Consider the following 22,912-nt stretch of genomic DNA (forward strand, 5'->3'; position numbering starts at 1 on the left):
GGGGCTCTCACACAAACGAAATACAAATTTCCTCATAACTCTAGAACTAATCAAGCAAATGGAACCAAATTTATCATGTGGGTGTTTTTGTAGACAAGAATATTTTCTTTGGCATATTTTCTATGGATTTCCCCACTATAAAAGGGGGGGGATGCTCCTATACAAATGAAAAACAATTTTCCTCATAACTCGAGAACTAATCAAGCAAATGGAACCAAATTTGACATGTAAGTAGTTTTGAACGCAAGATTTCTTTCTATGGTGAATTGAGACCCCTCTCTTCTTTAGAAAGCGAGTTATGGCCCATCTCCCCTTTAAGAGGGTGGGCTTCCATACAAATGAAATGCAAATTTCCTCTTATCTCAAGAACTAATCAATCAAATGGAACCAAATTTGGCATGTGGGAGTTTTAGATGGCAGAAATTTTTTCTATGGTTAATTACGACCCCTTCCCCTTTTAAGAGGGGAGCTCCCATACAAATGAAATTCAAATTACCTTATAACTTGAGAACTAATCAAGCAAATGGAACCAAATTTGGCATGTGGGAAATTTTGGAGTCTTGAATTTATTTTACGATAGTTAGAGACCTCTCACCCCTGTGGTAGGGGGATATGGACTCTCATACAAATAAAACAGAAATTTTTGCGAAACTCAAAAACTAATCCAACTCGAGAAATTCGAGACTCTTCCATAAAACATTAGCCAATACAAGACCACAAAAACTATCTATAGTAACACTAGATCATTCAGGACGAGACGGTCGCGAGTGTTGACGGTGACCCGCCGTCGGAAGCGCCGCCCACTGGGGGGCTTGCAAAACTCGAGATTGTGACAAAGATCATCCGAGATTCATGATTTATGTACAACACAGGTTAATTTGTGGCAATACGAAGTTTGTCGGGTCAGCTAGTAAATAAATAAATAAAACATTTGGTTACTATTACTATTAGTTTTTCTTTCAGTGTCAGAGAACGCGGTTTGAGTTTAGAGTCTATAGGTATGAGTGTGAAAGTTCGTCAGCATGTAAGAGAATTCGATCGGATTCGTTGAAACGAAAAGAATGATATTGACATGTATGGGTAGTTTCCCGATATCCAGTCTGAAACGAAGAGCTAGCTAAATAGGTACGCGCAAGAACCAGAAAGTGTCACCCTGTGGCTGTGCGAATGCTTTAAAGGTAAGAAAAATGTAACGCATGGCTGCACTGGCACTCTCTGGGATGAGCGAACGCGATGGCGAAGACAAGGTAAGAAAATCGACTCTATCTCTCAAGCAGCGTTGCTTAAAGAATACCTTGCACAAGACGTGAGGCTTAATTTTTTGGATGACGTTAGCGCGAACGGACGCAGAGTGAACGAGAGTCACTGCAACGGCCGCAAAATGGACAAAGGTCACTACAATGGCGCTAAAAATACTCCCAAAGGGTAAGTTGGAATTAGGATTGTAGCTGTAGGTTTGTTACGATGGAGATATAAAGTATTATTTTTGATTGTGTATGGAATGGGAAGTGTAAGGACGACTTTATGAAGTATTGGGTGTTGAATTTATTACAGAACTGGTGCGAAGTTTTTTTTTTTTGTTAAAAAAGCAAATAGAGACGCTGCTACAGTTCAAAATGGCGTTTCGAATATATGAATGCTTAGATTCTTTTCCTGTAAATGCATAGCGGAGGGCAGTTGTATTCTAGCCAACCACGACTAGAGGATACGGGGCTTGCGGCGACGAGTTCGATGATGGCACGATTTATGCTTGTCTTTGGTGAAATGGCCTGGTAGGGTAAGGTGGTGCAGAATGCACCGCTTAAGCAAAACATCATTTTGCAGAGCAACGGCGTGTTTGTTCCACGTTTTTCAACTTCTAGAAGACTTTGGGATCTTTTTTACACTTACTCCTGGTGAAATTTCCTAACAAAAACCAGTATTCTTAGTTATTTTTGACGATTTTTGGCAAGAGTCAAAATCATTATGTGAGGCAGAACGCCAAAGCCCGTGGACAAAACGCTCCAAGTTTGTCCAGCTAGGCGTTAAACGCAACCAAAAAATTTACCATTCAATCACGTGTTGGATAAACTCCTAAAACTAGGCTGCCGAAATGGTGAAAGCGTTCGTTATAGCGTTTGTTGCAAATGCTTGTTTGCTGGGACATAATGGGTTCATATCTCAACATAATTGGCAATAAAATTTAATCATCTACTTTTCTCCAACTGATGTGTGATGAAATATTGTAAGTTAAACAATGTATAATTATGTTTAAGGCAAATTCTAGGTCCTATACAATACATAATATTGCTACATTTTTAATAAATAATCCGAAACAAAAGATGTACTGCAAATTAAAAATATTTTATAACTGTTCGATCCCGCTGTGATACATTCTGCCCCTGTTTTGTATTTTGAAGTTTTTTGCAATATATGTGAAAAATATACATAGTTAATGCCGTTTTTGTGATGAATCATCGAGTATGACAGTATATCAATTAGATAGACTGTATTTATTATGAAATTTGCATACCGACTAGTGGTAAAAGCTTAAGAGAAAATCGTGATTTCTTACATGTGAAATGAGATCGCGGATAATCGCTTGATTTTATTGGACGTGGCTATGTTTGATGCTTTTACATGCTAAATAATTATGAATTAGCGTGTTTTACCAAATAGTTTCCGCGTTTTTAAGCAATTAATAGCATGGGCCATTCTACCCCCACGGTGCGTTCTGGACAGTCCTACCCTATATTTGGTCGTGTTTGTCGACAGTATTGCGAGAGAATGTTTCCCTTGTTGTAGGGTGTCATTAGCCATTAGGCGCGTCCGTTTCCTAGTGACTGGTTTCGTAATGGCTGTTTTTTGTTTGCATGCCCGTTTTGCCGGCATGATTCGTGCGCCTCTGGGAGGGCAGAGTGGTTTTGGGAGACGCTGGTGTGCGTGATGTTTGCGCCTCTGTGAAGGCGGAAGATGCTGGTGTGCATTGTTGAACGCCTCTGGGAGGGCAGAGTAATTTTTGGGAGACGCTGGTGTGCGTAATATTTGAGCCTCTGTGAAGGCAGAATAAATCCCATAAGATGCTGATGTGCATTGTTGAACGCCCCTGGGAGGGCAGAGTAAGTTTTGGGAGACGCTGGTGTGTGTAATATTTGAGCCTCTGTGAAGGCAGAATATCCCATAAGGCAGAATCCCATAAGATGCTGGTGTGCATCGTTGAACGCTTCTAGGTAGACCATATAATCCGATGTGTGCGATAACTCCTCAGAGAAGGACGTTCAGAAACTCGTTTGAGTGCGAAGAGTTTATTAAATATTACACACGTACGCGCATAAATTTAGTAATCTGCGAAATCAATTTACCTATTATCTAGTTCTAAAAAACGGTTATTTATGTTGTGTTTTAGGAAAACAAAGCAACCAACAAAAAAGGAGTTGCAAAGAGCTTTGGAAGCCGAAATCAAGCGGAACTCTACTTTGTCTTCTAAATTGAAACAAACGCGAGTCGATAATAAGCAGCTACGTGAGTTCAAATTGAAGAGAACACTGAAATCATGCTCGGACATTCAACGATGCGGGAGGATTCTACAAGTAATCAAAGTAATTCTTTGCTTATGACGTCAATGAATACGCTCTCGGTTGCTTCCTTGAATATACCGTAATGCAAACCAGCAGGAAGCGAGGACGAAATCGCCCGGAAATCTTTCGAGACCGGGAAGAAACTATTGGAAGCGTCCATGGATTTACTAGGCGTTACGGACGAGACTACTAAAATGAACGTCCTTAAGGTAAAGGCCGGATTTAAGTTGCTGGAAGTTCTTGAGGACACCCCTCCTTTATCGTTACTGGATGCAGTGACAGCACCCTACTCGAACGCAATTAAACGTTTAAACGATTTCTTCGGGTCACGAGAGTACAGTTTTATGCCACGACAGAAGTTGAGAAGGATGATTCAATTACCTGAGGAATCCAATACGAAATATGCGAAGCGTGTGATGTCAGCCGCTTGGTTGTGTGATTTCGAAGACGACAAGCTGACAGAAAGCGTAACAGAAGTGATACAATTACACGCATTTAATAGTAAGGTACGAGAAGCGGCCCGTAAGGCACTTCGCAAAGAAGCTCCTTTGACAAAATCCGCGGGTATGAATTGGACAAAATGGATGAAGAAATCTTCGCAAAGACACACGCCACTTCTTCTGAACTAATGGTAGCAGCCATCTCGCAAGCAGAATCTAGTTACCAGCGTAACAGCTATCAAAGTCCACCGACGAGTGATCGAGGAAGAAACTATGGACATCAAGGACGAGCAGGTTGGCAGAACATCAGGAATACCAATAACGATAATCGCCGCAGAGTTTATAAAAAAGCCAACAGCTCCTTGTTGGAGGTGTACTAGCCGCTTTCGTTCGGCAACAAGGTGCCGCGCTGTAAACAAAGTTTGCCACAGATGTAAGGTCGTCGGTCACATCGAACGAGCCTGCAATCAGATATCACCTGCGAAGCGAATGTACTTAAACGTAGACTTAGTGACGAAGGAGAGAATTTAACCAAGCCAAAGAAGATAGCCGCCGTGGAAAAAGAAGAAGAAGAGGATAAAGAGAAAAATGGTGTAAGTGATTATTTGACTAAAGATAATACAATGCAGTGACAGTTGCAATTTTTTTCACTCTGCGTTAATTTTGATTGCTCCATAAAGATACAATTTCGATTTCAATAAATTTCAATAAATAACAGGATTATTCCTACTTACTTGTTTTAGTTATGAGTTCAAATATTCCTTTGGCTTTTAAAGGACATTAGAGAGGAAACTTTTGCTCGAACAGTCAATGCTTCATTGATGATAATGGTAATATATATTATTGATGGTTATTTACAGAATCTTATGACACAAGCTGGTCTCGGTGAATAGATGCTACGACTCGAATACCCAGGAAGGGAGCATTCTTGGTCGTATCGCAAATTTACCGGTGGCATTCTTAATTGATTCCAGTGCAGAAGTCAATACGGTAGCCGAAGAGCGTTTAATGCGCTTTTGAGCGGCGAGCACTCCAATAAGCAGCTGTTTTGTGTTTCAAGTGGTACAGATAGACCACTTCGTGCGTATGCTAGTGAAAACGAAATCAAGGTAGTGGGTACTTTTGTTGCTGAACTGCTCATTTCTGAAGACCGGCCACTTTTTTTCGAGAAATTTTACGTCATAGAAAATGCTAAATCACTGCTTGGGAAAGATACAGCTCTTCAATACAGTGTGTTACAGATTGGAATCAATGTAACCGTTCGGAACACTATGGCTTGCCGCAGTACCTTGGTTGGATTTCCAGGAGAAATTCTGGTTGTATCACCAACTGAGGAATTCCCTAAGTTCAACGTCCCTCCTGTGGATTTAGTGTACGACCCAAGAAGCCCCCTTCTCGTAACGTGTTTACGAATATTCCTCTACCGTTTCGAGCAGAAGCGCAACGAAGGTTGACAGATCTGTTGGCATCGGGAATCATAGAACATGTGACGGATTCCATGGATAAGTCTTTCTGTTCATCGTTATTAGTTGTGCCTAAGGGCAAGGAAGACATTCGCTTAGTAGTGGATCTCAGGGGATCTGACAAATGTATTATTCGAACGCCTTTTAGAATGCCCACACTGGAAGAGATTTTGTCCGACCTTCACGGTGCTAATTGGTTTTCCACCATAGACTTGACAAGTGCGTTTTTTCACGTGGAAATCGCTGAGCAATCACGTCATCTAACCAATTTTTTTGCGGACGATGCTACGTACCGTTACAAGAGGTTGCATTTCGGGCTTTGTAATGCCCCTGACATATTTCAGGAGATTTTGCAAACAAAGGTGCTATCAGGCTGTCGCGGTCAGAAGTGCTACTTAGACGACATTATAGTGCACGGTTCGACAAAAGAGGAACATGACACAAATCTAAGGGCGGTGCTTAATCGACTTCAGGAACATAATGTACGGATCAACATGGGTAAATGTGTGATCGGTCAGCAGAAAGTGAAATTCATAGGCTTTTCGATGTCCAATGAAGGTATGGGTGTCGAAGATGAAAAGCTAGAAGCTATTAAAAACTTCCGACGACCGGATACAGTGCAAGAAGTTAAAAGTTTTTTAGGTTTCTTGAATTTTTCGGAGCGGTTCAATTATATGCGGGCAGATAGAACTAAACATTTAAGAGAGCTGGCTAGGTCTGACTCATTTTACTGGTCAAATGCGAAAGAGGATGAGTTTTTATTTCTTCAGTACGAAGCCCTGAGATCGATTTTTCGGCTAGGGTATTTCAGCTATGAGGATGAGACCGAACTTTATGTGGATGCATCGCCTGTAGGCCTGGGTGCCGTTCTGGTTCAATTCAATCCTGAAGGAAAACCACGAATTATTTCTTGCGCTTCAAAGGCTTTAACTCCAACAGAGAAAAAATATCCCCAGACCCAAAGAGAAGCGTTGGCGATCATTTGGGGAATGGAACGATTTGCGTTTTATTTAACAGGCAAATCGTTTACCATCCGAACTGATTCCGAGGCTAACGAGTTCATTTTCGGTGATGGACACAGATCAACTAAACGGGCGGTTACTAGGGCTGAATCGTGGGCCTTAAGACTGCAATCTTTCGACTTCATTATAAAACGTATACCAGGATATCTGAACGTAGCGGATGCTTTATCATGTTTAATCTCTCTAACCCGTGAAGATGAACCATTCGACGACAATGATGATCGGCACCTTTTGTATACACTGGATGGTGGATCGATGAGCGTAACTTGGAAGGACATAGAACAGGCTTCTGAAAGCGATGTGGAACTCCTCGCAGTAAGGATATCTATCGGATCTGGGAGCTGGCCACAAAATCTGCGTAGATACGAAGCCGAATTCAAATCTCTACGTTTGTTAGGAGCGATGGTTTTCAAGGATGATAAAATTGTATCTCCGAAAGAGCTTCGAAGCAAAATAATGACGTCGGCGCATCGAGGCCACATAGGATGCTTGGCGATGAAAAGAATTATGAGGGAGTACTTTTGGTGGCCGAATATGAGCAAAGATGTGGTAGTGTTCGTAAAAAGTTGCGCAACCTGTTTGGCTATCTCCAGGAAAAATCCACCAATACCTGATGCCTGATGGTCCGTGGCAAGTACTTCAAATCAACTTTTTGTCCATCCCAGGTTGTGGATCAGGAGAGTTTTTGGTTGTGGCCGACACATATTCAAGGTATATATCAGTAGAGGAGATGAAAAGCACCGATGCTAAAAATAAGAATATAGCACTGAATCGAATCTTCTTCACCTGGGGATTGCCGTTGACCCCCCAGAGCGACATTGGGCCTCCGTTCCAGAGTAGCGAATTCATAGACCACTGGCAGGAAAAGGGTGTGAAAATTAATAAGTCGATTCCTTTGAACCCACAGTCCAACGGAGCTGTCGAAAGACAGAACCAGGGGATCATCAAAGCACTGGCTGGTGCCAAACAAGACGGTTGTAATTGGAAGGAAGCCTTACAATCTTACGTTCATGTCCACAATACGATCAAACCCCATGCACGCCTCGGTATAACGCCATTCGAGCTCCTAGTGGGTTGGCAATATCGTGGGTTTTTCCCGAGTCTCTGGGAATCCAAACTGTCAAATGAATTGGACAGACCTGACGTTAGAGATCGGTATGCGTTTACAAAATTGGCGAGTAAAAATACGCGGACCATCGTCGAGGGGCCAGAGATACCGACATATCTGCAGGAGATAAAGTGGTACTTTTGATCCCGAAGAAAAGTAAGACAGACGTAACCTTCTCTACAGAACAGTTCACAGTTCTAACCCGTCAGGGAGCTAAAGTAGTGCTACAAAATGAGCAAGGGATGCAATATGCCCGGAATGTCGCAGATGTTAAAGGGACTATAGAGCCCGTGTCTCTACGGAGCAGGCGTTAACGTCTGACGGGATCGGTTCTGAAGACGAAGAGAAAGATCACCCACTCACCCTAGACGACAAAATGACTGGTGTCAACCGCGAAAGACCAAAGAGGATGATCAGAAAACCAGAAAGATTAAAAATATGTTTCTTTATCATATTTATCAATAGAGTAGGGGAGGAGGCGGATGTAGGAAATGTGACAAGCAGAATAAATAAATAAAACATTTGGTTATTATTACTATTAGTTTTTCTTTCAGTGTCAGAGAACGCGGTTTGAGTTTAGAGTTTATAGGTATGAGCGTGAAGGTTCGTCAGCGTGTAAGAGAATTCGATCGGATTCGTTGAAACGAAAAGAATGATGTTGACATGTATGGGTAGTTTCCCGATATCCAGTCTGAAACGAAGAGCTAGCTAAACAGGTGCGCGCAAGAGCCAGAAAGTGTCACTCTGTGGCTGTGCGAATGCTTTAAAGGTAAGAGAAATGTAACGCATGGCTGCACTGGCACTCTCTGGGATGAGCGAACGCGATGGCGAAGACAAGGTAAGAAAATCGACTCTCTCTCAAGCAGCGTTGCTTAAAGAATACCTTGCACAAGACGTGAGGCTCAGTTTTTTGAATGACGTTGGCGCGAACGGACGCAGAGTGAACGAGAGTCACTGCAACGGACGCAAAATGGACGAAGGTCGCTACAGGTGCGACTAGAGGACGTACAATTAGCGCACGAGTGCTGTAACCGAACCCTACAGCTATAGCACATTTTTCCAACACAGATATCAAATTCGCCTAGGTTTAATCGTCTCGAAGTAAAGAATTTGCGATCTGTTGGGACAACGAACTTGTGTCATTTTTTCTAGCACACTCCTTAACACAGACATCAAATTGGACTAGGTTTATTCGCGTTCGTAAGAAATCTGGTGGCACGAGGAGGCTTTGTCACTCTTTCTGGCGCACTTCCCAAGCAAGGACATCAAAATGGTCTAAGTTTGATTGCGGTGTTAAGATGTCTTGTTGGAATGAGGAAACTTTGCCACTTGTTTTGGCTTACTTCCCGAACACAGATATCAAATTGATATAGGTTTAGATCAACGTAGCGAATCTTCCAATCAATCACGAAGCGAGAATTCTTGTAAAACAGAGATTCATTATTTTCAATTTTTCAATAGTTCAACATCAAGAATCCATACTTCTCTTCATTTGGGCCAATTCTTAGAAGATTTTCCAATCGATTGGTGTAAGAATATTGAAAATCTATCGGGAAACCACTAAGCTATCTGCGTTCAAAACCTGACCAGTTTTCGAGGAAGATTTTTTGGAACGATCCCCTATATCAGCGACCTTCCTGAAAGACGTAGTCCCACATCACAAAAATTGATTGCTCTTGAACTTTTTGACGTAGGACTACGTCTTACTTTAATAGGGTGGCATGCTACGAAAACAAAAATGACCGTGATACGAAAAAGTGATAGCTTTTGAACGGTAATAGCTCAGTCAATTCTAAACGGATATTGCTGAATTACATACCAATCGATCAACAAAACGAGTGCCTATTTGTAGCAATTAGGGTCATTAAATTAGTTTGTTCCTGTGGTTTCGATAAGTTTAGCAATTAGAGTATGTGTCACTAGAAATTATGGTTAGTTGGTTACGCATACGGCATACACCTTGCGTACAAGTTAGCCGAGTTTTCTCTTTCCTAGAGCCGCTCATTCGCTATTCGCAAAACTCAAATTTCGAAGCACGAAGCGTAGAGTTCCTTGCCATATTCTTCTTCAAATTAGTCCGAAGAAAGTTCAATAAACTCTGGGAAATGAAATGGTTAGATGCATAAAACCAAAGGGAAAAAGAGAGATTTGTTCGCGTTTGAATTGGTCGCAGAAGTTCGTTATAAAATTCCGTTTTCAAATTTAAAAACCTCGTTCCTATCTGAGGGTATTTCAAATCTCGCTTCGATCATTTCTATCTGATCAGTGGAGCAAGTCAGAGTGTGTGATTTTGTGTACCGCGAATAAAAACGAGGTTTGTGTTTAGTAGATGTGAGAGTATTTTTAGATTAGTTAGCTTTATTAAGTGTTATTTCATTAGATAGGTAGCGCAGTCAGGAGTTGCAAATAGTGGAGAGTTTGCAAGCAAGTGTGAGACACATAAAAGGTAACTTGAAAATTTAAAAATTTGGCTGTTAGAATAGTTGGCTTACAGCGTCGAACAGCCGTTCGACGGCTTTTTGTGTTGGATTTCGATTTCTTTTAAGCGCTCGGCGAAGCTATAACCACACCGCCGCAAAACTCATCCACCCTCCTGCCGCACACTCTTCGACCCACTTTCGGCTAGAATCGGGGATTCTGGCACCGCTAAACCGCCACCGATTGGAATAATCGGCCCCCGCTGAACGTAAACCGTCGCCGATTGGAATAATCGGCCCCCGCTAAACCAAAACCGCCGCTGATTGGATAAATCGGCCCGTGCAGCACATAAAAACCGCTGGTTGGACTAGCCGGCACATGCTGTGATAGAACCTCGTCGCCATTTTGTTTTGGAGCCAGCATAGTGCAGTTCGGAGCATAAACCGCTTCGGGCAGTGATTACGGTAGCCGGGATACTGGGAAAGCAGCATCCTACGATAGTGTGAATCTTCGAGTGAGTACGCTATAAAATCCCTGCGCAGGGTGATGCGCTAAAGCGCTATAATATAAAGCCAACCCATAACAACACGTATACAGTGAAAGCTCGCGAGCCCAGCCAAGCGAAGAATTAGAGCAGTAGGTTAGACTTGAAGTCTAAATGTATGCGCTTTAATCAATTCTCCACCCACGCTTGCACAAGAATATAGATAGTATTAGAATAGTTCAAAATCCTAGGAAAGTAAGCATGTAAATAGAATAAAATTGTTAAATAGTAATTTCTGTTTGTTAGTCCTATTAATGGAGTGATATGTGATAAGGTCTAAATAGTCTAAAGGTGTCTCACGTCTCGCGTTCGTCGTAGTTTGCTTGATTTTGTTTGTTTAGTACTCCAGGTTGGACTGCTTGGGAAATCAGTCCCCGCACTCGGACTTTCGAAGCTGGTCAGTGGTCTGTTCGTACAGAGTTTGGACCAGTGATGAGAAAAATACGAGTCGGATTTTGATTTAGGGATTTTGTAGTGATTTTCTGCGGACTTTAAAGACTGTTTCGTTCGTAGACAGAGTACCTTTGGCGGATTGCGTCTGCTGTTTTGTTTTCCCCCTTTGAGTTTATTAAACTGACCCGCCCTGAGGCGGAGTTTCTGGCCGGGCAAGCCTGAACGTGGCAAGTGACCCTCTCACGAGGTGGCGCTTAAGTCATTTGCTTCAGAGATTTGGGGAAGCGAATAGCGGACTGATTAGGTGGCCGTATTTCGGCAGGCTACATATTCTGTAGTTTTCACAAAAAGGTGGGTCTTCACAGCTAGCTGCTGGAATTTTTACATAAAGTCGAGAAATTTAGACACATTGTAATGCAACACAAAACATCATTAGTTTTTGTTGCTACGTGTAGCAAAAACAGTAACAGTTTCGCGGCTTGCTGTAAGTGTATCGGCCAGCTACACCATTTAGTTACGTAGATAATGGAATGAAAAAGTTTGAAAAATCCCAATCCCAATTCGCTATGTAAGCACAAATCGATCTCTTGTACTCTCATGGAACTGCCATATGGAAAGTTTTTGAAGATTTGGTGCAAAGTTTTGTCTATCCTTTTCACTTTTTAACAAACCTGTGCACCGACTTCACAAATAGAACAAACTTGGAACGGTGGCAGCACCGTTTCGCGCACATAGCGAATTCTAATGAAACGGAGACTACTTGATCACGAAATTAGTTTCAACGGAGCGTTCAAACGTACAGTACGTGAATTTTGCCGGTTAGCTCCCAAAATTATTGATGAAAAGCTCGCATGGCTCGTAAAACATCAACAAGGGTGATAACAAAAATCGGTGTAAGAAGACGCAATGTACATATATAATGTCCTGAAGCAGATCAATTCTTACACAGGTAATTTTCCAAACGAAATGAGTATCTTCGAAGTTCGAACGAATTTCTACCGAGACTTCTAGTCTGATTCATTAGAACAAGTGCTCTATAATTATCTCGCCGAGGGTCAAACCTTTGAAAATCAACTGCATCTAGCAGACTTGGACAAGCTCGCCATCTCTAATCATGTACTTGGTAGCTGTTTCCTGTATATTTGGTAACTCTAAGAGCATCCGTAACGGTGCGCTAGTATTTTAGTTACTCTGGTGACTTTGAACAGCGCTGCTATATTTTTAGTCGCTCGTTTTCGTACCGGTCGTTGCTATCGCGGCTGTTATTTTAGTTGCCGTATTTCGTACCGGTAAAAACCAAACAGTTGTATTGGAGCCAATTTGTAAACCAATGAAAATTAATCATAAATTTGACTGACTATTTAGACAGTTGTTCCAGACACAAGTAATAGGTATGGAAGCGGCGGAAATGGTACGTACGCGAGGGAACAAACTGAAAGACGACCGAATATCGATCGGTTGGCACAAAAAGTACCAGAGCGTTTGAAGGACGATTACTTCTCGATCAATCCTACATACAGTGGCGAGTAATTCCGCGAACTCTTTCGGACGAATCATGTATTATTCATGCGCATTGTGGAGGACGTACAGAAGCTGCCAACGTTTATTTCGTTTAGCGGCCGAACTCAAACAGATGGTTACTGGAAGAGGAATAAATGCCCGAGTTCCCAGAGATGTCGGGATCGCTGAATTGCGACTACTGGGAATGAAAAAATTGTCACCCTACTTATGTGTTCGTGTCCACCGGTCCGGTAGAATAAAACACCCCATCGGCAGGTAACCATGTTTTCGCTGCCAACATCTCGTATGTACGAAAATGAGATAGCTTGTCAGCACTGCGTTTCACTCAACTTCCAGCAGCCTGATTTGGGCCCGCTGTTAAATTTTGAGCCCAGGACATGCTGTCGCTGACGTTCACTGCAGCTCGTTATAGAGATGTCGATGGGGTGGAATAAAAGGATGAAATCAGAGGAATCAGTGGAACAAAAGGATGAAATTGCGCATTCCAGTCAGTTTCTTCTCTGCAGATTTCGTTCACTCCTTTCTTCATGGTGTGTCCAATCCGCTTCCCCATACTTCCCCGAATTTTTGTTGCTATCGGCCGTTGATGACATATACGATGGAATTCTTCGTGGATATCTAGTTGTCAGGCCACCCGACACGAATGATATATTGTAGGAAACGACTAATAAACAACTACAGGTTTAGTGTTGTCTCCGCTGAGACGCACCACGTTTCGCAGGCATACAGCCAGTAGTACGGATTTGTTGTTTGGGTTGAAAATTCGGGTTTTCATATGTGCTCTACATTGATTTGTACAACAAACGGATATCACCAATGGCAGCAGCGGTTTCTCGCTGTTCGCCTAGGGAGTTAGACCAAGCTCTTTTGTCTCATCTACAATCTCGTTTAACAGCTCTTTCTAGTTCGGTGTATCGTTGACGGATAGCTATCTTAGCTGATCAGGTTCACGGTCGCTTTTCTACTTTTCATCTGAAATCCTCTTCCTCCGAACGTTGCGCACTTTGCCAAGGGTTTCGTCACTGGTGGTGATGAGGGCGTTCTTGATGTCATGATGTGTTTCATTTCTATGATAGCCCCCTCTTCCAGATGAGGGAGATGTCTCAAGCCATCACAGAAACATTTCTTGCCTTCAACAATTTCCACATGTCAAATTTGCTTGATTAGTTCTGGAGTTTTGCAGAAATTTCAGTTTCATTTGTATGAAAGGCCCCCTTTTCAGAAGGTGCAGGCCTCTCGAACCACCTTAGAAAATAATCCTGCCTCTAAAACTCCCACGTGCCAAATTTGGTTTTATTTGCTTGATCAGTTCCCAAGTTATGCAGAAATTTCGGTTTCATTTGTATGAGACCCGCCCCCTTCCATGGGGAGGGGGTTTCAAACCATCATAAGAACCTTTCCCGGCCCCAAAAACCCCTGCATGCAAATTTTCTCGCCGATCCGTTCAGTAGTTTCCGAGTTTCTAAGGTTCATACAGACAGACAATTAGATTACTATCCGAAAACAATATACCGTGAAAGCACCTAATTCCGATCACCTAAGGCTTGATTCATCTTTGAGTCCCTACTGAAAAATATAGCTTTGATATTTATTTACACAGTATGTGTCTTTAGCAAGTATTTTCAATTATGTTTCATGGAAAAATGCTAAAATGCCTTAATTATTTACCGAAAGTTAAAAAAATGCATCATAGTATGATGCATCAGTGCACCTAATTCCGATCATTAATTATAAGTGGTGATTCTAATTCCGATCACAGGTGTATCTAATTCCGATCACGTCACGATGAGCTGTTAAAGCAAAAAACTTTGTCAACTCTTACCAAATGGATCTGATATGTATTGCTTTTATGTAGTTTGACGACAATCCCCCTACCAGTCATCTTCTGCTTGCGTTAATGATCATTATTATCACTAGCTTGATATTCATAAAATTATAAAACTTTCCTCTTCTTTTATCTTTGTTCAACTGTTACAATTACAATAAAATTGGGTCACTTCGACGTTTTCATAAAGCTTTGATCATAAATAATAGTAAAAATCAAATCGGCAAGATTGTGTTCCAGACATAACCGCGTAGTTGGCGTAGAACTACGTGAGCCTGATTTTCGCGAAGAAACTTCGAATATTAAAGAAAACTTTTTACATCATTTTGGTACATGTGTAGCGTAAAATAGCGTAAAGTGAGAAAAAAACAAACAATATAATAATAATAATATTATCTTGCTGTACCGTATTTATGGTAGGTGAGCTATTTTTTGATATCAAAAACGAATATTTTTACCAGTGCCAAAGTCGGAGTATTTCACTATAGAAATTTGCCTCACGCATCCAGCTATTAACAAAGTTCTAGGAGAAAACTTAAGTCCTCAAAATAATATGTTTGTTGGGAATTGTCGATTTTCGGAAGAATCACTTTCTGATAGCAGTTGTGTAGGTTAGAACAAGCAGCTTCAAACTGGAATTTATTCGTCTTAATAACCTCATTTTTATCATAATGTATTAAGAACTTACATTGTAGTGTTTCTTCAAGCAATATCCGAAATGGCAATCTCAACAATAACAATATAATTGACCCTACAAGCAAAGGTAATTATTGAAACAATATTTGTTATAATACTCTAACCATGAGTTTTCTTATTTGAGCTAACTTACACTATAGGTGATGATATGCACATATAACTCACTGACTAACCTCACTAGTGTAATATATTGTATTAATAACTTTAATCGATGGTAATGATTAATGATCGATGGTAATCAAATGAACTAGTCTTCTAAGTCGACTAATTAGAAGCATTTTTTACCAAGCACGTTTTTAACCTTCTGCCGCCTTACTTTTTACTTCATGTTGCAGTTATGCTGCTTATCAGTCGGGGGGTATCTGGAGCTAACACCAACATTAACCGTGCAGCCAGATTACGAGTTTTTAACAATGTTATTGTTATATTAAAAGAACGCGCATTAGTAAGATAGTTCATAACTGCGCTGTCACTGTCGCTTGTTTGCAGCGTTAGAAAAGCAAAACGTCTGAGCCTTTCAGTTGGCTTGGAGGTACGGCACTGGTTTAATAACTCGATCAAATGAATATATCAAATTTATAACAGAATGAGTTCTAGATAATAAGTATTTTATAACAAAGTCTCCTTTACGTTTTGTTATAAACTTGGTCTCGTTAGCAGTTGAAATAATTAAAATTGTAACAAAATTTGCTCAAGGCATATCACAAATATATCAAATTATGATATAATTTTATCTAGTTTGTATCCATATGAGTAACAAAAATCAGTATTCTGTCTTGCTGTATAACCAAATTGTGACAAAGCGATTTATAAGTAACAGAACGAGATAGAATCTTAGTAGAAACATTTATAACAAAGTTTGATAGAAATATCAACTTGAGCAACAATTCTGTAAGATTTTTGCTAGAATCATCTGATCAGGAAGCTAGACGTCACATGTTCGAATCTCAACTGAAAGAGTCAAAGGATTTGTAGCACAATTGTCCCGTATTCTTACAGGCTACGAAGTCTGTCGTATAAAAACAGAAGGTCAAAATTCCAAATCGGAATGTAGAACCTAGGCTATACTGTGCTCTGTAGTAGAGATGGTCGGGTATGAAAATTTGAATACCCGAACCCGACCCGTACCCGATTAAGAAAAAAATTGAAACCCCGTACCCGACCCGCACCCGTAAGTTTCTTATTTTTTATACCCGAACCCGACCGCAACCCGTCGGGTACGGGACGGGTCCGGGTAGCCGACCATCTTTAGTGTTAAATATGGTCAATAGAGATACCCGACCCGACCCGTACCCGGTTTCAAAAACAAAAATTAAGAACCCGTACCCGACTCGAACCCGCAAATTATTTTTTTTCAATACCCGAACCCGACCCGAACCCGGCGGGTACGGGTACGGGTGCGGGTTTCGGGCAAATTTTCCGCTACCCGACCATCTCTACTCTGTAGTAAACAAAAAACACGCAAGTTTATTTTGCTTCTTTGTCTTGAATCAGCAGCAGCCACAAGCTTGATGCTTGTGAAGATGCAGAGGATTCCCTGGTCTTTATTAGCAACAAGTATTGGACTAACATTCCTTCCCATCCCACCGGGGCCCGCATTCGGACATGGCCGGCATCTGTATTGATCAGCACGCAGGGACCTGATAAGGTTGCACGAAAAGGAACAGTGCGCTGTCCTAAGCATGCTTTTTCCAGCCATCATTTTGCAATTTTCATCGGTCCTGGTCAATAACGGAGTAGCAGCACACGGGCGGAATCCTATGCTTGTGACTATGCTTATGTTTGCTTATGCTAATTAGCACCAGCCACAAGCTTGGTGTGTGTAATGGTCGTCCGTGCCTGGGAAGCAAGACTATCATACGGAAAATGTATGAAGAACTTTTAGCTTGAAAGCTTTCGTTAATTTTCACTATTCAGCGATTGGCAAACAATCTTTTCAAGAAAGCCATACAATTGCTGCATCGTTTATGATCAAAATCCGTTTTAATTTGGAAGAGCTATTAGCGTTCAAAATCTTTCATTCTTTCTTGACGGTGGCTTAACTCCAAATTTTGGTTGGCACCCTGCCGTAAGACGTAGTCCTAAATTTCAAAAACCCTACCATGTTATCATGTTACCATGTTATCAATCCTAAAATCCAAATAGTAAGCTTGCATTTTGCCAGTTTATAACTTTGATATAGTTGATCGGAATTAGAAGCAGAAAAAAAATTATGTTCATAATTCCGATCAATTACTTTAATGGAATAAATTCCGCAAATTCAGCATTTTTTCAGCCAAATTTGATACAGAACGCTTATATATGCATGTATCTATTAGTTATCATAGAATACCGAAGAAGGTACCGTGACTGCTGGTAATTCCGCGCACTTAAGGCGAAGACAATGTTATGAACTGTGTAAAAAATTCAAATGGTGAGTTAGAATAACCATCACTTCACCATCGGATAGGATTTTTAGTCCTTTTTATGAGAAAAATATGACAGCTGGTATAAAGTTCCAATAAACAAGAAAAAAAGGCTTGAGCCGGTTACATGTCAGTGCACATAATTCCGCGCGCTAATTTTGACTTGAATATAATTCCGCTCAGACGCGTACATAATTCCGCGCACTATATTTTTATTGTAATAATCACAGACACAAAGTCTAAAAAAAGCCCATAGGCAAAATTAGTCTAAAATTGAAACGAGTACATTTTAGGTCCGCACGTCTGGTAGGAACTGGAACCAGAGACAAACAGACTTAGCAACACAGACAAGCATGTACATAACATCTTGGAGCATAATAAGAAAGAATGCTAATAATAACACATGGCAACAACGAAATAAGAAATGGACTACATTCATCAACGTTAATAGATTAAAACTGCATAAAAGCCGGAAAATGGTTCAAGCTAAAATGTTTGGACAAATTGGGCTTGGATTTACTTGTGATCCTGAAATTACGCCATTTCACATTGGTCCAAAACTAAAAAAACGTGCGCACCTGAATTTTGAGTAGGAAAAGTGTTTGCGAAACATTTGCAAGTGTTGCTTAAAATTAAAAGCTCTATCCTTTGGTGGCATTTAACTTTTGATTAATCCCCCTAAAAGTAAAATAAAAAAATATTTTTAGTCATTTTCCATATAACACTCTGATGTGATCTGCAAAGTTTTAGAACGTATTATTATAACAAATTTTGATGAAGACAGTAACCTTCTATCTCTTCAGCGAAGATAGAAAAATCCGAAGATTGAAAAAATCGTTAAACTCAGTTACTCTGTTTTAGCTCTTTTTGGAGTTGTTGTATGACTTTTTCATGTTCTACTAAAGTTGTACAAATAGTAAAAATACACAACTATGCCAATTATAGTATACCTCTATCTTTGCTTGTTTAGGAGCTGTAGAATTGCAATATAAAAAACCCCCATTTCGACCCCGATTTACTCAACAAGTATGTATCGGCAGACGGTTACGAATGAAACCTTCTGGATTTTGTAGCATTTTTCATATTTATTCATTTCAAATTCACAACTTTATAGAACATAGAAAAATCATACATCAACATCAACATCAATCTCAAGAAACTCTTGCAAAGGTTCCACAAACCTAAAACCAAGATTTCCTACTCAAAACTCTAGTGCGTACGTTTTGGTTCACTGATATTTTGGATCACTGTGCATTTGGTGCTTTTAATTCCGTAAGGTACTGACCGGAATCCTGAACATTTTCGCAGATTTCCGTACTGAACAACCTTATTTGACTTTCTTCAACGTGGCAACAAAGTTTTCTGAAGAGTAATACAAATACTGCTATCCGTTTTTTCCCCGATATGATCCTGCTACATCCGCGCGGATCTGCTCCATCTGCTCTTAATTCCGCTCACAACAAATCCTTAAACAAAACAAACAGAAAAATGAGTTATTCCTAACTATTTCCATAAAACAGTTAAATGTACATCTATGTACCTGTGTAGAACAAATTCATCACAAAAAGTAGTTTTTGGAGCGAAAAAAACCTTCCGATAATTTAGACCTCCGCTTAGAACAATTGTTAAGAAAACATTCGGAAATCACGTTTTGGTCAGCGTGCAATGAAATAGCCTTTGGTTTGGCCAGACTAACGAAGCAAAAGTTGTCGGTTTTTAATAAAAACAATAAAGGAACATGGTATACCATGATAGTATACTTATTAATGATGTTTTAGTGAAATTTACTGTTGAAAAATTGACTTTTAGGAAGAGTGCGCGGAATAATGTGCTGCGCGGAATTACCCGCAGGCACGGTAATATGTTTTCACCCGCTGCTATGATATTAGCAAATTTGATAGTGCGCTTCGCACTTCGGCTAAGAAAATACCTTTTGATGGCGTTTTTTGCTTCTGCCTGTCGAATTTAATTTATTTTGAAGTGCATGGTGCCCCAAAGGCAGTCATTTTTCAACAACAGACACATAAACACATAGCACAATAACTAAGCGTACTCATTTACTACAGATTTTGGCTCAATTTTCTAAAAATTGACCATTTAGGTTGAGTGATCGGAATTAGAAGCTGATCGCAATTATGTGCGGTCACGGTACTTACATTTACAACAACAATATATCCCGAACCGCAATTTACAATAATAATTCTCATTTGATCCACAATTTTCAATAATAATCCGCATTTGATAATTCTTTCGGTGAGATTGCAACCTTCTCCAGCGCTGTTATCGGGTTGCTAAATTTATGCACGCGCTGCTTCTCGAAAGCCCGGTTACTATTTTAGCAGCGCGTTTAGCAGCGACCGTTACGGTACGGAGTGATGATAGAGAGCTGCTAAATTGGGTTTAGCAGCGCACCGTTACGGATGCTCTTACGAACGCGATTAAACCTAGTCCAATTTGATGTGTGTGTTAGGGAAGTGTGCCTGAAAAAATGACACAAGTTCGTTGTCCCAACAGATCGCAAATTCTTTACTGCGAGACGATTAAACCTCGGCGAATTTGATATCTATGTTGGAAAAATGTGTTACAGTAGTAGTGTTCGGTTATAATATGGCTCTGTATGAATACGCATGCTTGCCGTTTCATTAGAAGTGTAGTGAAAAGATGTGCCGTTGATAAAATAGGATTGAATTGGTAAAATCCTTTCAACGTGGGAAACCATGGATAATGAAAACAATCTTTAATTTCAGTAAGGTAACAGGAAAGTAATAGTTTGTGTTCTTGATTTTGTTAAATTGTTTTCAAATGCACAATCTTTTGAGAATTGAACATATGCAATATTACTACTTTGATAAATGTTACATACAACGCATATAGCATGTATATATGTTGCATATAACATGTATACATGAAGAATCGAATGATTACAAGCATGAATACATGCTACTATCACTACAAAGAAACTTACGTAGTCCTGCGTCACCAATATATGCGGTCGTGTCTTGTACACAACCCCTCGGATTTTTTTAAACCCAAATCTTCAATAGAATTTTGACATTCAAGTTGGAGCATGGCCCAACTAACGAATACCCAATTAACGAACCGTATCTCCCTCACGCACCCAGCTATTAACCAAATTCTCCCGTTAATATCAAACAATATTCACATCAAGGGGTGTCTCACTTTGCAATTTTGCATTAGCTTTTTACATCATTTGCATTCATTGCCAAAATGCAAGCGAGATTTTTTTGCTGCAATTTTTTTATTGGCTGCAACCGTGGACGCAAAGCGATATTTGCAGTGATTGCAGCATTTGCACTGAATATATCTATACCTATAAAGAAGGATTACTGTCTGTCTGTCTGTCTGTCTGTCTGTCTGTCTGTCTGTCTGTCTGTCTGTCTGTCTGTCTGTCTGTCTGTCTGTCTGTCTGTCTGTCTGTCTGTCTGTCTGTCTGTCTGTCTGTCTGTCTGTCTGTCTGTCTGTCTGTCTGTCTGTCTGTCTGTCTGTCTGTCTGTCTGTCTGTCTGTCTGTCTGTCTGTCTGTCTGTCTGTCTGTCTGTCTGTCTGTCTGTCTGTCTGTCTGTCTGTCTGTCTGTCTGTCTGTCTGTCTGTCTGTCTGTCTGTCTGTCTGTCTGTCTGTCTGTCTGTCTGTCTGTCTGTCTGTCTGTCTGTCTGTCTGTCTGTCTGTCTGTCTGTCTGTCTGTCTGTCTGTCTGTCTGTCTGTCTGTCTGTCTGTCTGTCTGTCTGTCTGTCTGTCTGTCTGTCTGTCTGTCTGTCTGTCTGTCTGTCTGTCTGTCTGTCTGTCTGTCTGTCTGTCTGTCTGTCTGTCTGTCTGTCTGTCTGTCTGTCTGTCTGTCTGTCTGTCTGTCTGTCTGTCTGTCTGTCTGTCTGTCTGTCTGTCTGTCTGTCTGTCTGTCTGTCTGTCTGTCTGTCTGTCTGTCTGTCTGTCTGTCTGTCTGTCTGTCTGTCTGTCTGTCTGTCTGTCTGTCTGTCTGTCTGTCTGTCTGTCTGTCTGTCTGTCTGTCTGTCTGTCTGTCTGTCTGTCTGTCTGTCTGTCTGTCTGTCTGTCTGTCTGTCTGTCTGTCTGTCTGTCTGTCTGTCTGTCTGTCTGTCTGTCTGTCTGTCTGTCTGTCTGTCTGTCTGTCTGTCTGTCTGTCTGTCTGTCTGTCTGTCTGTCTGTCTGTCTGTCTGTCTGTCTGTCTGTCTGTCTGTCTGTCTGTCTGTCTGTCTGTCTGTCTGTCTGTCTGTCTGTCTGTCTGTCTGTCTGTCTGTCTGTCTGTCTGTCTGTCTGTCTGTCTGTCTGTCTGTCTGTCTGTCTGTCTGTCTGTCTGTCTGTCTGTCTGTCTGTCTGTCTGTCTGTCTGTCTGTCTGTCTGTCTGTCTGTCTGTCTGTCTGTCTGTCTGTCTGTCTGTCTGTCTGTCTGTCTGTCTGTCTGTCTGTCTGTCTGTCTGTCTGTCTGTCTGTCTGTCTGTCTGTCTGTCTGTCTGTCTGTCTGTCTGTCTGTCTGTCTGTCTGTCTGTCTGTCTGTCTGTCTGTCTGTCTGTCTGTCTGTCTGTCTGTCTGTCTGTCTGTCTGTCTGTCTGTCTGTCTGTCTGTCTGTCTGTCTGTCTGTCTGTCTGTCTGTCTGTCTGTCTGTCTGTCTGTCTGTCTGTCTGTCTGTCTGTCTGTCTGTCTGTCTGTCTGTCTGTCTGTCTGTCTGTCTGTCTGTCTGTCTGTCTGTCTGTCTGTCTGTCTGTCTGTCTGTCTGTCTGTCTGTCTGTCTGTCTGTCTGTCTGTCTGTCTGTCTGTCTGTCTGTCTGTCTGTCTGTCTGTCTGTCTGTCTGTCTGTCTGTCTGTCTGTCTGTCTGTCTGTCTGTCTGTCTGTCTGTCTGTCTGTCTGTCTGTCTGTCTGTCTGTCTGTCTGTCTGTCTGTCTGTCTGTCTGTCTGTCTGTCTGTCTGTCTGTCTGTCTGTCTGTCTGTCTGTCTGTCTGTCTGTCTGTCTGTCTGTCTGTCTGTCTGTCTGTCTGTCTGTCTGTCTGTCTGTCTGTCTGTCTGTCTGTCTGTCTGTCTGTCTGTCTGTCTGTCTGTCTGTCTGTCTGTCTGTCTGTCTGTCTGTCTGTCTGTCTGTCTGTCTGTCTGTCTGTCTGTCTGTCTGTCTGTCTGTCTGTCTGTCTGTCTGTCTGTCTGTCTGTCTGTCTGTCTGTCTGTCTGTCTGTCTGTCTGTCTGTCTGTCTGTCTGTCTGTCTGTCTGTCTGTCTGTCTGTCTGTCTGTCTGTCTGTCTGTCTGTCTGTCTGTCTGTCTGTCTGTCTGTCTGTCTGTCTGTCTGTCTGTCTGTCTGTCTGTCTGTCTGTCTGTCTGTCTGTCTGTCTGTCTGTCTGTCCGTATGTTCCTTATAGAATCGAAAACTACTGAACCAATCGGGATGAAAGTATGCATGTAGAGGTTTTTTGGGGCCAGGAAAGGTTTTAGTGATGGTTAGAAACCCCTCCCCCCACTAAGAGGGGGGGCTCCCATACAAATGAAACAGAAATTTCTGCATA

At 41.3% G+C, this 22,912-nt stretch overlaps 1 protein-coding gene across 1 annotated transcript; it reads left to right on the plus strand.

The window, feature by feature from the left end:
* Positions 1 to 5,495: 5,495 nt before the first annotated feature.
* LOC128740158 (uncharacterized protein K02A2.6-like) lies at positions 5,496 to 7,103 on the plus strand. The gene has a single exon (XM_053835683.1). The coding sequence runs from the start codon at positions 5,496 to 5,498 to the stop codon at positions 7,101 to 7,103; it is 1,608 nt and encodes a 535-aa protein (XP_053691658.1).
* The last annotated feature ends 15,809 nt before the right edge of the window (positions 7,104 to 22,912 follow it).

Source organism: Sabethes cyaneus, chromosome 3, assembly GCF_943734655.1.
Source record: "Sabethes cyaneus chromosome 3, idSabCyanKW18_F2, whole genome shotgun sequence".
In the NCBI taxonomy this organism is placed as follows: domain Eukaryota; kingdom Metazoa; phylum Arthropoda; class Insecta; order Diptera; family Culicidae; genus Sabethes; species Sabethes cyaneus.

What these genes read in the sequence shown, in the direction of transcription:
- LOC128740158 (XM_053835683.1), top strand. Translation starts at nt 5,496, where the DNA reads ATGGATAAGTCTTTCTGTTCATCGTTATTAGTTGTGCCTAAGGGCAAG.